The following is a 12,141-nucleotide window of genomic DNA, read 5'->3' on the forward strand; positions in this document are numbered from 1 at the left end:
ATATACATAGTGAAATGATTAGCAAAATCAAGTATTAACACATGCAACACTTCATATAATTACCATTGTGTGAGTGCGTTGAGAAAACTTAAGATCTGCTCCCTTAGCAATTTTCAAGTGTACGGTACAATATTAGCCTAGTCACCATGCTGTACATTAGATCCCAGAACTCAGTCACCTTATAACTCAAAGTTTGTAGCCTTTAACCAACATCTCCCCACGTTCCACACTCCCCCAGACCCTGGCAACCACCATTTTACTCTCTGCTTCTATTGGCTCAACTTTCTAAGTTCTGCACATCTATTATCAAAATCATTTGTAAAATCACAGAGCTGGAAGCACTACAGAAAATCGCCAGTGCAGACCCCTGTGTTAATGCAGGATGCACATCTTAACCAACCAAAAAGGGATTCATTCCCTACCTAAAAGCTGTCAAGAGCTTCCCCCCACCTCCTTCTTCGGCAGTCTGCTCTAAAATCTAACTCACGGTTTCCAAGTGCCATGAAACAAATTGTCCACCCTGATCATTTCATGCCACCATGATCTGGAGCAGAAATGTCAAAAGCAGAAGGCAACAGAGAAAAGAGTAAAGATAATGTGTGTAACTGCCAACATTTTATTAATCCCTCCAAACTTAAAAAAAAAAAAAAAGACTTCAGAATTCTTTGGGTGATTTTTTAATAAATTAAAAGGAAAACTAGAGGTCTATACTGTAGGTATGGAATGCCATGATGTCTGGGATTTGCAGTGCAAAGGTTAATAGGTGAAACAAAATCGGCCATGCGCTGACAGCTGATGACCTGGGTGATATGTACATGTACATACAATTCTCTTTCCTTGTGTACCTGATGCAAATTTTTCACAATGAAAGGTTTTTCAAAATGAGAGAATTGGTGGTTTCACATTTATGTTCCAAAACAAGCCTTGCAAATGCATGAAACCTGGAGTAATAACACAAATTGAATTTGAGTCTTCTCAGGGAATACTCCTCCTGACCCCAACATAACATTAATGTGTGAAGGAGTTGGAAAAGGGTCTTGTGGATTCCACTCCTTTCTACCTGAGTACGAGAGCATAAGGAAGTTTCCCATCAAGCTCTCAAGGCTGGGTGTCCCTATTCCCAGGAAGAATCATGCCTCTTACTGCATTAGTATTCACAACACAGTCCTGATGAGTCGAAAATGCCTCTATTTTAACACAACATTTAAAACTTTCACCTTGGTAATGAAAAAGTCATTTACTTCTTAGAGACTGTTCAAAAATGGGAAAAAGCAACAATGCTCACCATAAACACTTATGAGTTAGGACATAAGGTCTAAACATCATTATGTTTTTTGGCAGAATCATTATAATTGCTTTATGGATCACTGGAACGTTGCAAGTGGCTTTTATTACCATGATTAGTGTTCTAATAACACCAAGTAAACGACTGTGGCATCAAATAAATTTGGAACAGTGGCACATAAAATATGAAACTGAAGATAGCCAGTTAAATATAGTTTTTCTTAATTACAATTTACCCAATAGATAAGAATCATGTGCTAAATCAAATAAGGAAAGAAATTCTAAAAAGAATCTTTTTCATTTTTATTATATAAATAATACAATATTTATTATAATAATTACTTTGGGAAATATTTGCCTTATGATTTGCTAGAATCAGCCTCCCCTCTCTGAGAGATTAAGTTTTTTTTTAAATTGTAGGGTGCATAGACATTGGATTGCACCAATGTGGTAATTTCTTTTTAAAAAAAAGATTTATGGGTTTTTTTTTAATATTTATTTATTTTTGGTTGTGTTGGGTCTTAGTCGTGGAGCACAGGCTGCTCTCTAGTTGTGGCATGCAGGCTCGGTAGTTGTGGCGCATGGGCTCTCTAGTTGTGGCCTGCGGGCTCTAGAGCATGCAGGCTTAGTTGCCCCACAGCATGTGGGATCTTAGTTCCCTGACCAGGGACCAAACCCGCATCCCCTGCATTGGAAGGTGGATTCTTAACCACTGGACCACCAGGGAAGTCCCATGGTAATTTCTAATAATAAAAAAAAAAAAAAAATTAACCATTGGCAAAGAAATCTAAGTGAACATGGACTCTATGCTATGCACTTACCTTTACAAACAGAGACGTGATCTTCTCAGAGGTGTTATAGTAATGAGAGATACTATAGATCATTCTAATTGCATTTATAAGTGCAGGAATAGCATCAATCATGGACATCTGGAAAACATCACAAAAGTTTTCAGGGAAACAGATATCAAACTCAGCAAAATTCCAATAGCCTAATCCTTCCTACTTCATTAGAATAAAATTTAGGTAAAAGATTTTTATTTAAATTTTTAAAATATTATCTATCACTCTACATAAATAGAATATATTTAGGGGTAATTTTATTTTTATTATTTAGTCATACACAGTTAATCAAATTTTGCTTCAATGCAAGAAACACTAACTTTCTGTTATGGACAAGGAAGTTGTATTAACAGTTAATTTTGTAATAAATAAAAACAGGCACATCCTAAGTTAAAAGATAAAAAAAAAGAAGAAAAAAAATCAGCCAATAACTCTTCCCACAGTCGTTTGCATACAGTCCAGGATGTCAACTGCAATATTTAATGGGAACTGGAAAATGCAATAAATGTTTTTAAAATATAACGTCACATGTCCTGTCCATCTTATCTGGATGAATAGATGCTAGATTGACAGATATATAATATAAATATTATATATATATATGTATAGAGAGAGACACAGAAGTAGACAAGTATATATATATATAATATATATATATATATAAAACTTTCTTAAGAATAAAAAGAAGTTTCTAAGACTTTTCCAACAGACTGTAATATTCACGAACCAAAACTCCACACTCAATTCAGTTAGTGCGAAAGGATCATCAGTAGACCAAGGGCGTAGAAATCTCTAACTCACAGGGTCACTACTGTACAAGGGGTCACAGCATTTCTCAAGCGTGTACAGATATTTGACATTGTCCTTCGCTTCGTTAGCTGCATCAGTGATTCGAATATCCATCTCCCGCCAAGTCTAAGCACAGCACAGGAGAGAAATTTTAATGCAATTATTAATAGAGGAAATTCCACTATAACAGCTGCTAAAAGTCCTCACAAGTCCCATGGGTCAGACTTTCAGTCTGCCCTGTGCATCTCACATAAAACTGAATCTAGAGGGGTGGGGGGCATTGCCACACTGAAGAGCAATTTAAATTTTTTGACAAAATGTTCAAAGGTATCTCTTCCAGGCCTTCTCTTATGACATCTGTTCAATAACTAGGACAAAGCATCAAGAGGGCAGCACCCCCATTTAAACCTACACTCTTTCTCCTCCACAGACTGCTGAATCCATTTTGCACCTCACTCCCGTATTGTCTATGGTAAAGAACTGAAGGAAGCCTCCAGCCAACAGCCAGCAAGGAACTGAATCCCACAACAATCACATAAGCAACTTGGAAGCAAATCCCAGTCAGGCCTTCAGGTGAACCAACGCCCTGACTGCAACCTCAGGATAGATCTCAAGTCAGATGCTCCCACCTAGGCTGCACCCAAATCCCTGACCCACAGACTCTATAAGATAATGTTTGTTGTGTCAGGTGGCTAAGTGTCGGGGTAATTTGTTACACAAGGATATAAAACAAATACACCAGTGCTAAAAAAAAAAAAAATAGATAAGGTAAGGTTTCATTATTACTACTCCTCGTTGGTCTGAATTCATAATATATATATAATCATGTTATTACGTTACATCTTAATGACTTGCAATAATACATATACATAACACATATACATACATGTACACCAGCCAACAAATACCTTTCATTCAAAGGCTATTTCCACAGTACCCAAAATTATAAAAGGACAGTATAATCCAATCTTAAAGTTGTTTTCATAGAGGTAGAATGACATTTTTCTGTTCCTAATTACTCCATGACATATGCATAAAGAATTTTCATTCCCACTTCATAAAGCAAAAAACAACCTTCAGAAGTTTCGACCTGGAAGCAGCAAGCACTGCCAACACAGCCTTCACATCTGGGCTCTTCAACTGATCCAAAAGGTAGTCAAATTTACACAGTCTTTTTTTCCAGTACTCCAACTCTGCTCGGGGCCCCAGGTCATCTGCTTCCTTCCGTAGCTGCCTGTTTTCAGCAAGGACCTGCAAGTGCACAGAAGGCCCATGAACCAGTGAGTAGGGCTGGAGATACAAAAGTTATACATAAGCAAAATATAAGGAAAGAAGTAAATTCTGCTATCTGAATCATGATATATTTTTATTCATTTGAACGCTTCAGATGACAGCCTTTTACTAACCTAACATGTATCCATTTTTTTAATTTCAACAAAAATTTAGTTGACTCATTCTAACTGAAAACTACTTGTTTACGGAGCTTTCATGAACTTTCGGAGGACGTGACCTTAGAAAGTTTCCTTGGCTGTTCACTTAGAACCTCAGAGAACAATAACCTTGGAAAGCCCTCATGCCTTCAACTGGTTAATTTCCATTATGCTTCCTTATTGATGTAACATCCAGCTTCACTTGGGACTTTTCTGAAAAAAGAAAAAAAAAAAAAAAAATATATATATATATATATATATATATATATATTTTTTTTTTTTTTTTTTTTTTTTTTTTCCCGGTACGCGGGCCTCTCACTGTTGTGGCCTCTCCCGTTGCGGAGCACAGGCTCCGGACGCGCAGGCTCAGTGACCATGGCTCACAGGCCGAGCCGCTCCGCGGCATGTGGGATCCTCCCAGACCGGGGCACAAACCCATATCCCCTGCATCGGCAGGTGGACTCTCAACCACTGCGCCACCAGGGAAACCGCTGAAAATATTTTTTTTAAAGGTTAAGTCTTGAGCTTTATTTTGGAGGACACACTGAATTAGAAAGCTTCTTGTATTTCTACAGAGATTCTCTCCAAAGTAACTTACACCTTTCAGAAAAAGAATTGGCCAAGTGCAGTCATTTAGCTATATAAGTATATAAAGTTATTTACTTTCATCTCCTAGAATCTTACTATCCCTTAACTAATGACTATAAATTAAAATTGCTGGGCTTCTCTGGTGGCGCAGTGGTTGAGAATCCGCCTGCCGATGCAGGGGACGCGGGTTCGTGCCTCGGTCCGGGAGGATCCCACGTGCCGCGGAGCGGCTGGGCCCGTGAGCCATGGCCGCTGAGCCTGCGCGTCTGGAGCCTGTGCTCCGCAACGGGAGAGGCTACAACAGTGAGAGGCCCGCGTACCGCAAAAAAAAAAAAAAAAAAAAAAAAATTGCATTGAACCTTTCACCTTGTTAGGGACTTGTGGTAAAATACTTAGGCGAATGGGAATGGGGTGTGACATACCGTCTTCCGTCTTCCACTGGCTGGTTCAGTAACACGGCGTCTGAACTAGTAAGTGTGCAGATAGCTAGTTTCTGATATTTGGTTTCTGAAAATTACCTGCTCTGTTTGTTTGATCCATACTTTCATACAACCTTCTATTTTTCCCAAAGTCTCAGGATTATTAGCTAGAGTCAAGTAGTCTAGAGGGTCCTTCAGGGTTTTCGGTTCAAATAGGTCACACTTTTGAAGGTTCACCTAATTAAAATGAAAGTTAAATAATCAGATGATGCTATTTTAACACACACACACAAACATACACACTTCTGACTGATCCAGAAGGATCTTAAGGGGATTCTCTCTAGTCTAAACTATCTGCTCCCTGAGAAACGTCCTTGAAAACACAGTGAGACATATTGCATTGAGCACACCAGTAGAGGTGATTGGTTCTGAGGTCAAATTTTGGGTCAAAAAAAACCCAAAACAGTGAAGTAGAGGGAGAGAGACATAATATCACAGAATTTGAGAACTGATAGGGAACTTGGAAATTAAGTAGTCAACTCATAAAACCAAAGAAAGTGGGGGGCCTTCAAAAAAATTGACTGGGGGGGAGGGGTAATTTCTAATCTATCACATTCTTCTTGGAAACTAACCAGAGGAAAAGACGTTCATGTCCCTGTCCAAAAAAATCCTTATGGTTAGCAAGTTCAATGGCAAATACACAGATTCATTTCAGGAGGGAGGGGTGGAGAGGGGTAGGAAAAGAGGTGTGTTGGATTTTGACTTGACAAAGAAACCTAGGATATTTTTAAACACACATAACCCAAAAACACCTCAATATTTGATAAGGACATTTTCCTTCTGGTAAGAGTGCACCTGGCCCTGTGAGTCTCTAAACAGGTCTCAGCCCCCGGCTCCTCACTCCCGACACCGCACCCTCCGTCTGCCACATCTCCTGGACCTCTCCTTGGTTTTACAGGGGAGGCTTCCAGGCTTCAGGAAGTGGCACTGCCTCTCTCCTGTGTGAGGTTCCATCCCACATTTTTAAAAACCTCTACCACAGTATGAAGTGGAACCATATGAAAACACTACTCTTTTCAGTAGAACAACTACTTAATTTGGTTCAACTTGCACTTAGGATGGCCTGCATCACAGTTAATTGCAAATAGAACTCAGATGTTAGCTGGAATAAACCTGCCCCTGTCTGGATAACATTTACTCAACTCCCCCATCCCACATCCTTTAGAAGGCCTATAGCATCCCTCCCTGCCAATATCCCAATAGGTCCCAAAAGGTCTCAGTACTCCCTGGAGAGCAGTGGGCGTTACATTGCCTTTGGTCTCATGGGATCCATTTCTCTATCTCCCACTCATGCCTGCTCTGGGCTGTCATCTATCACGGTTTTGTATCCACCACCGTCTACCCCAGGTAAACACTGACACAGATTTACTGTAGGTGGCACAAATTTTATTGACACTAAATCCCGCAAATGCCAAACTGATTCTTAAAGGCCCTTTTGGTCACTGGCTGGACCACAGGACCCAACCCACTCTCTCTAGATATGTCAATTCGTCTCTCCTTCTCCCTCCTCTTCAAGACTTCCTCCCATCCCTACCCACCATCACCTCCCCCAATCTTCCCCCAGCACACACCTATCACTAACCACCACCACCCCACACACACACACACACACGCCCCCCACACACACACACACCACACTCTGGCTCCAAATTCCTTTCCTTCTAGGCTGCAGAGCAATACCAGAAACACTTCTTACTCTTCTCTTTGCAGTCCAACATCTGACGTGACAGAGTAAAACCCTCCATTGCAGCCAACGTTTCTTTGGAACCCCTAATGTACTCATGACTCCAAATTATAGGAAATTTTTTTTTTTTTTTGTGGTACGTGGGCCTCTCACTGTGTAGGCCTCTCCCGTTGCAGAGCACAGGCTCCGGACGCGCAGGCTCAGCGGCCATGGCCCACGGGCCCAGCCGCCCCGCAGCACGTGGGATCCCCCCAGACCGGGGCACGAACCCGCGTCCTCTGCATCAGCAGGCAGACTCTCAACCACTGCACCATCAGCGAAGCCCAAATTATAGGAATTTAAATCTGGTCACCACCACATCTTCAGGGGGCAACAAAAACACCCACAAAATATTTTCAAGATTTGCAAGTAGTGGAATCAAGACCCTCTAAGAGAAGTATTACACACTTACATATTGATTTGTTCACCATCAGATAATTTTTGAAGGAATAACATGTTTGTTCTTACCTTCTCCTTCAAACTCTCCTGTGCACTGACCAGGACGCTCACGAAGCCTTCCAGGGAGCCCAGGAACTCCTGCTGAAGGCTGGAGGCTTCTGGAAGGCCCTCAAGCTCACCCCAGCCATGGCTTGTGGCCCTGAGAGCAGGAATGAAGATGTCAGACAGCAGACGTCTCACGCTATTGAGCAAACCCCCATCTGCAGTGTCAAGCATGTTGAAGCTCACCTCCTGCAAAACAATCGGGAAAACCTTTATGGTAAAAATTATCTTCAACTGCAACCTAGCTACCGAGTCATTTCTGATGGTGTTCATTAACCAAATATCCTATGGGAGTAAATGAAGACCAACCAAACGAGAAAAGCAGAGGCTGTTTATTCAGAGCAAGAACTGATTCCTCGCAATAGCAAGGGACTTGGCCACCATCACTTGCATTTCAGCAGAGACTCAAAAGCAGGCAGAGGAGTGGGAAAGCTTCCTAGTGGAGAAAAGGGAGGCTCAGGTGGGCCCTGAGGTGGCCTGGGGAAGCTGCAGGTGGGCTCACTAGAAGCGAGGCATCCTATGTGATTGGTTAGGGGTGCACATTGGGCCTTCTCTGGCTGGCCCCAAGGAAGTATGTTGAAAGTACAGACAAAAATTGAGGCTGGCAGTCATGAATCAAGTCCTGGCCATTTTGATCAATTGTTAGAGGAGTTATTAATTCATTTCCTAGCTGGCTTCCTACCAGGCTGACACAGCAGTCTGGCGACTTGTGTTGTTTATTGCAGGTAAGGGAGGTTGATTTCCTGGTCAGATTGCTACGGGTTGTTGGTCAAAGTCTTTTGGTAGATGGTCTGTTTGTATATTGTCTCTTGATCTAGTAAATTATTATTTTGACACCTAGTTAAGACATAAGTTTTATACTCTTCTAAATTGCAATCATCAAAATAAAAGCATGGGGACTTCCCTGGTGGTACAGTGGTTAAGAATCCACCTGCCAGGGCTTCGCTGGTGGTGCAGTGGTTGAGAGTCCACCTGCCGATGCAGGGGACACGGGTTCATGCCCCGGTCCCAGAAGATCCCACATGCCGCGGAGCAGCTGGGCCCATGAGCCATGGCCACTGAGCCTGTGCGTCCGGAGCCTGTGCTCCGCAACGGGAGAGGCCACAACAGTGAGAGGCTCGTGTACTGCAAAAAAAAAAAAAAGAATCCGCCGGCCAATGCAGGTTCGATCCCTGGTCCAGGAAGACCTTACATGCCACGGAGCAACTAAGACCATGCACCATAACTATTGAGCCCACAAGCCACAACTACTGAAGCCCACGTGCCTAGAGCCCATGCACCGCAACGAAGAGTAGCCCCCGCTCACTGCAACTGGAGAAAGCCCACGCCCATCAACGAAGACCCAACGCAGCCAAAATAAATAAATAAATAAATAAATAAATAAATTTTAAAATAAATAAATTTAAAAAAATAAAAGCATGAAATAAGTAGAATACCAGATGTTTACCAGTGTATTTGCTCCAAGCAGATAATGCACCCATTGAAGGCAGGGGAGACTTGTACAGATGCATTTTATTTTGCAAAAAAAAATAAAGTTATACAGAAGACACTTGACTAATGCTGGGGTTACAGGCTCCCACCCTATGAGCAGTTGGAAAATCTGGGTGTAACGTATAGCCGGCCCTCCATATCCGCAGTTTCTTATCCCTAGTTTTGCATCCTCAGATTCAACCATGGACCATATAGTACTGTAGTATTGGGCTTCCTGGTGGCGCAGTGGTTGAGAGTCCGCCTGCCCATGCAGGCGACACGGGTTCGTGCCCCGGTCCAGGAGGATCCCACATGCCGCGGAGCGGCTGGGCCCGTGAGCCATGGCTGCTGAGCCTGCGCGTCCGGAGCCTGTGCTCCGCAAAGGGAGACGCCACAGCAGTGAGAGGCCCGCATACCGAAAAAAAAAAAAAAAAAAAAAAAGTACTGTAGTATTTACTACTGAAAAAAATCCATGTATTTATGGACCCACACAATTCAAACCTGTGTTGTTCAAGGGTGTATCTGCTGTAATAAATCTTATTTTCAGTGTAAGAAATATGCCATTAAGTAAATGATGTAGAGGAATTGTTTTTAAAAGGAAAGACCTCTCTGTTTTACACACATTCACAGATACACACAATGTTATATCAATTTTTGTTAATAAATTGAATATTAAGTCCTCTTACTCAACAGATTTTAAGGAACTGTCCTCTTAATTGCTTGCTTTAAGTGCTTTTAAAATATTTCCTTGAAAGTAGTTTTAAATACTTAATGAATACGATGGTTGTGTCCATGGGAAGGGATATTTTGGTAGAATTTACGTGATTTTTGGTAATTTGGGATAAAGGATTGCTGTTGCCTCTTACCTGATGAATGTTCTCAGGGGTGATGGGTCTGGAAGGGTTGGTCCTGATGAAGAACACGCAAACCCCAGTGAGAGCAACATCTTTTCCCTCCGTCACGAACACCTTAGGTTTTTTAATCTTTCCAGAAATAGGATTTATTCCCCCTGGAGAGCCAAGTTGCCCTACAAATGCAAAAGAATTTTAGTTTTACGAATACTATTTCCATGTGGTCGCCTCCTAGAATGAAGTTTCCTTGTTGGAATATTCATATGTTGACTCTGCCACATGCCCTAGAAGCTCCACCTCTTGGACAACCTCTAGGCTGAGGCCTAAAGGGATCCTAAAAGGATCGATCTTCTTTATCATGGTGATCATCTTACGATGGACAAAAGTATCAAATCCTTGCACTGTACACCTGAAACTAATCTAATATTGTAAGTCAATTATATGCCAATAAAATAAATAAATAATAAAAAGTAAATAAAAGAATCTGCTCGACTGCAGACCACAGGTTCATTTCAAAACTGTTGCTCCAGGCAAAAAGAGGAAGGGAAGAAACCGGAGTGCGAGAGTTTGGTCCAGAGCAGATTCCTGCTGGAGCTACAAAAGTCATCATTCACAGGCGAGAGGGTGAGGAAGAAGACGGCATCTATTGGCGTGTGTCCTGTGTCAGGCCCTCTGCTTGGTACCGTGTCTACATCATTAAAACTCCCTACAACCCTGAGAGCAGCTGTGACCCGCGCCAAGTCACACACCAACAGAGCCGACATCAAAAACCTATTCTGGGGCTTCCCTGGTGGCGCAGTGGTTGAGAATCCGCCTGCCGATGTAGGAGACACGGGTTCGTGCCCTGGTCCGGGAAGATCCCACATGCCGCGGAGCCACTAAGCCCGTGAGCCATGGCCGCTGAGCCTGCGCGTCCGGAGCCTGTGCTCCGCAACGGGAGAGGCCACAACAGTGAGAGGCCCGCATACCGAAAAAAAAAAAAAAAAAAAAAAAAAAAAAAAAAAAAAAAAAAAAAAAACCTATTCTGACTACAGAACTCCAGAACCTCCACCTCCTGCTGTCCTGGTCCAGCTGGCCCTTCAGTATTGCTAGAGTCAGGAGGCTGCTGTAGCAGTAGGACAGCATAGTGATGGGTGACAGGAGCTCTGCAGTCAGCCTCCCAGGGTTTCCATCTCGGGCTGAGCTTCCGAGCCACGTGACCTGGAGCAAGTTACTTAATCTTTCTGTGCCTCAGTCTTCTCATCTGAGCAAGGCCCGGAGTATGCCAGGCCCGTCAGCTCACGACAGGTGCCAGTCAAGTAAAAACTTTGCCGCTACCTCTCAGCTCTAATCTCTGCCCTGCTTCAAGCCTGACTCAGTCAGAAACTATGGTTAACATGATTGGGCAAGGGGTGGAAGGAGAAGTTGAGGGAGAAAAGGAGACCCGTATGCTCCTCCACCACTGCAAACATTGACCTTCAGAGGCCCCTGCTGCAAGGGTGTTGGGGGATGGAAGGAAGGGGGAGGGCCAAGAGTAGAGAAGATTTAACTTCAGATCGACCGGATCTAAAGTTTTGATCAACTGGATATCTTTAGTTTCTCAACTGAGACTGTGTTTGTAATTGGAAACAACCGTGGGCACTTTTCTTATGTAAGAATATCCAGAAAAGTTCATAGGGTTGGGCTTCCCTGGTGGCACAGTGGTTGAGGATCTGCCTGCCAATGCAGGGGACACGGGTTGGAGCCCCGGTCCGGGAAGATCCCACATGCCGCGGAGCAACTAGGCCCGTGAGCCACAACTACTGAGCCTGCGCGTCTGGAGCCTGTGCTCCCCAACAAGAGAGCCCGCAACAGTGAGAGGCCCGCGCACCGCGATGAAGAGTGGCCCCCACTTGCCGCAACTGGAGAAAGCCCTCGCACAGAAACGAAGACCCAACACAGCCAAAAATTAATTAATTAATTAATTAATTTTTTTAAAAAAAAGTTCATGGGGTTGTCTGCATTTCAATTTAAGGTCAGAAAAAAAGCTACTCCTACCGAAAAGTTTTAAAGGGAGAGTGGGAAACAAAAACAAGCTTGCATTTATGTTTACATCCATGCATCTTTCTTACTCAATGTCAGATTGACACACAAATGTCAGCTTCACCCAGTGCATTGTTCATAGGTGAACTTATTCACCTGAGCTTATGTTTTGCAATCTGGGAT

At 42.9% G+C, this 12,141-nt stretch overlaps 1 protein-coding gene across 1 annotated transcript in view; it reads right to left on the reverse strand.

Moving 5' to 3' along the window:
* DNAH5 (dynein axonemal heavy chain 5) overlaps positions 1-12,141 on the reverse strand; it is a 262,494-nt gene that overhangs the window by 192,782 nt on the left and 57,571 nt on the right. The window contains exons 4-9 of the mRNA XM_059062876.2: positions 9,973-10,133; positions 7,604-7,825; positions 5,452-5,589; positions 3,990-4,166; positions 2,928-3,041; positions 2,106-2,213 (exon numbers count right to left, since the gene is read on the reverse strand). Coding sequence (XP_058918859.1) covers positions 2,106-2,213; positions 2,928-3,041; positions 3,990-4,166; positions 5,452-5,589; positions 7,604-7,825; positions 9,973-10,133 — 920 coding nt within the window. The remainder of the gene's footprint in view (positions 1-2,105; positions 2,214-2,927; positions 3,042-3,989; positions 4,167-5,451; positions 5,590-7,603; positions 7,826-9,972; positions 10,134-12,141) is intronic.

Source organism: Kogia breviceps, chromosome 4 (genome assembly GCF_026419965.1).
Source record: "Kogia breviceps isolate mKogBre1 chromosome 4, mKogBre1 haplotype 1, whole genome shotgun sequence".
Lineage (NCBI taxonomy): Eukaryota > Metazoa > Chordata > Mammalia > Artiodactyla > Physeteridae > Kogia > Kogia breviceps.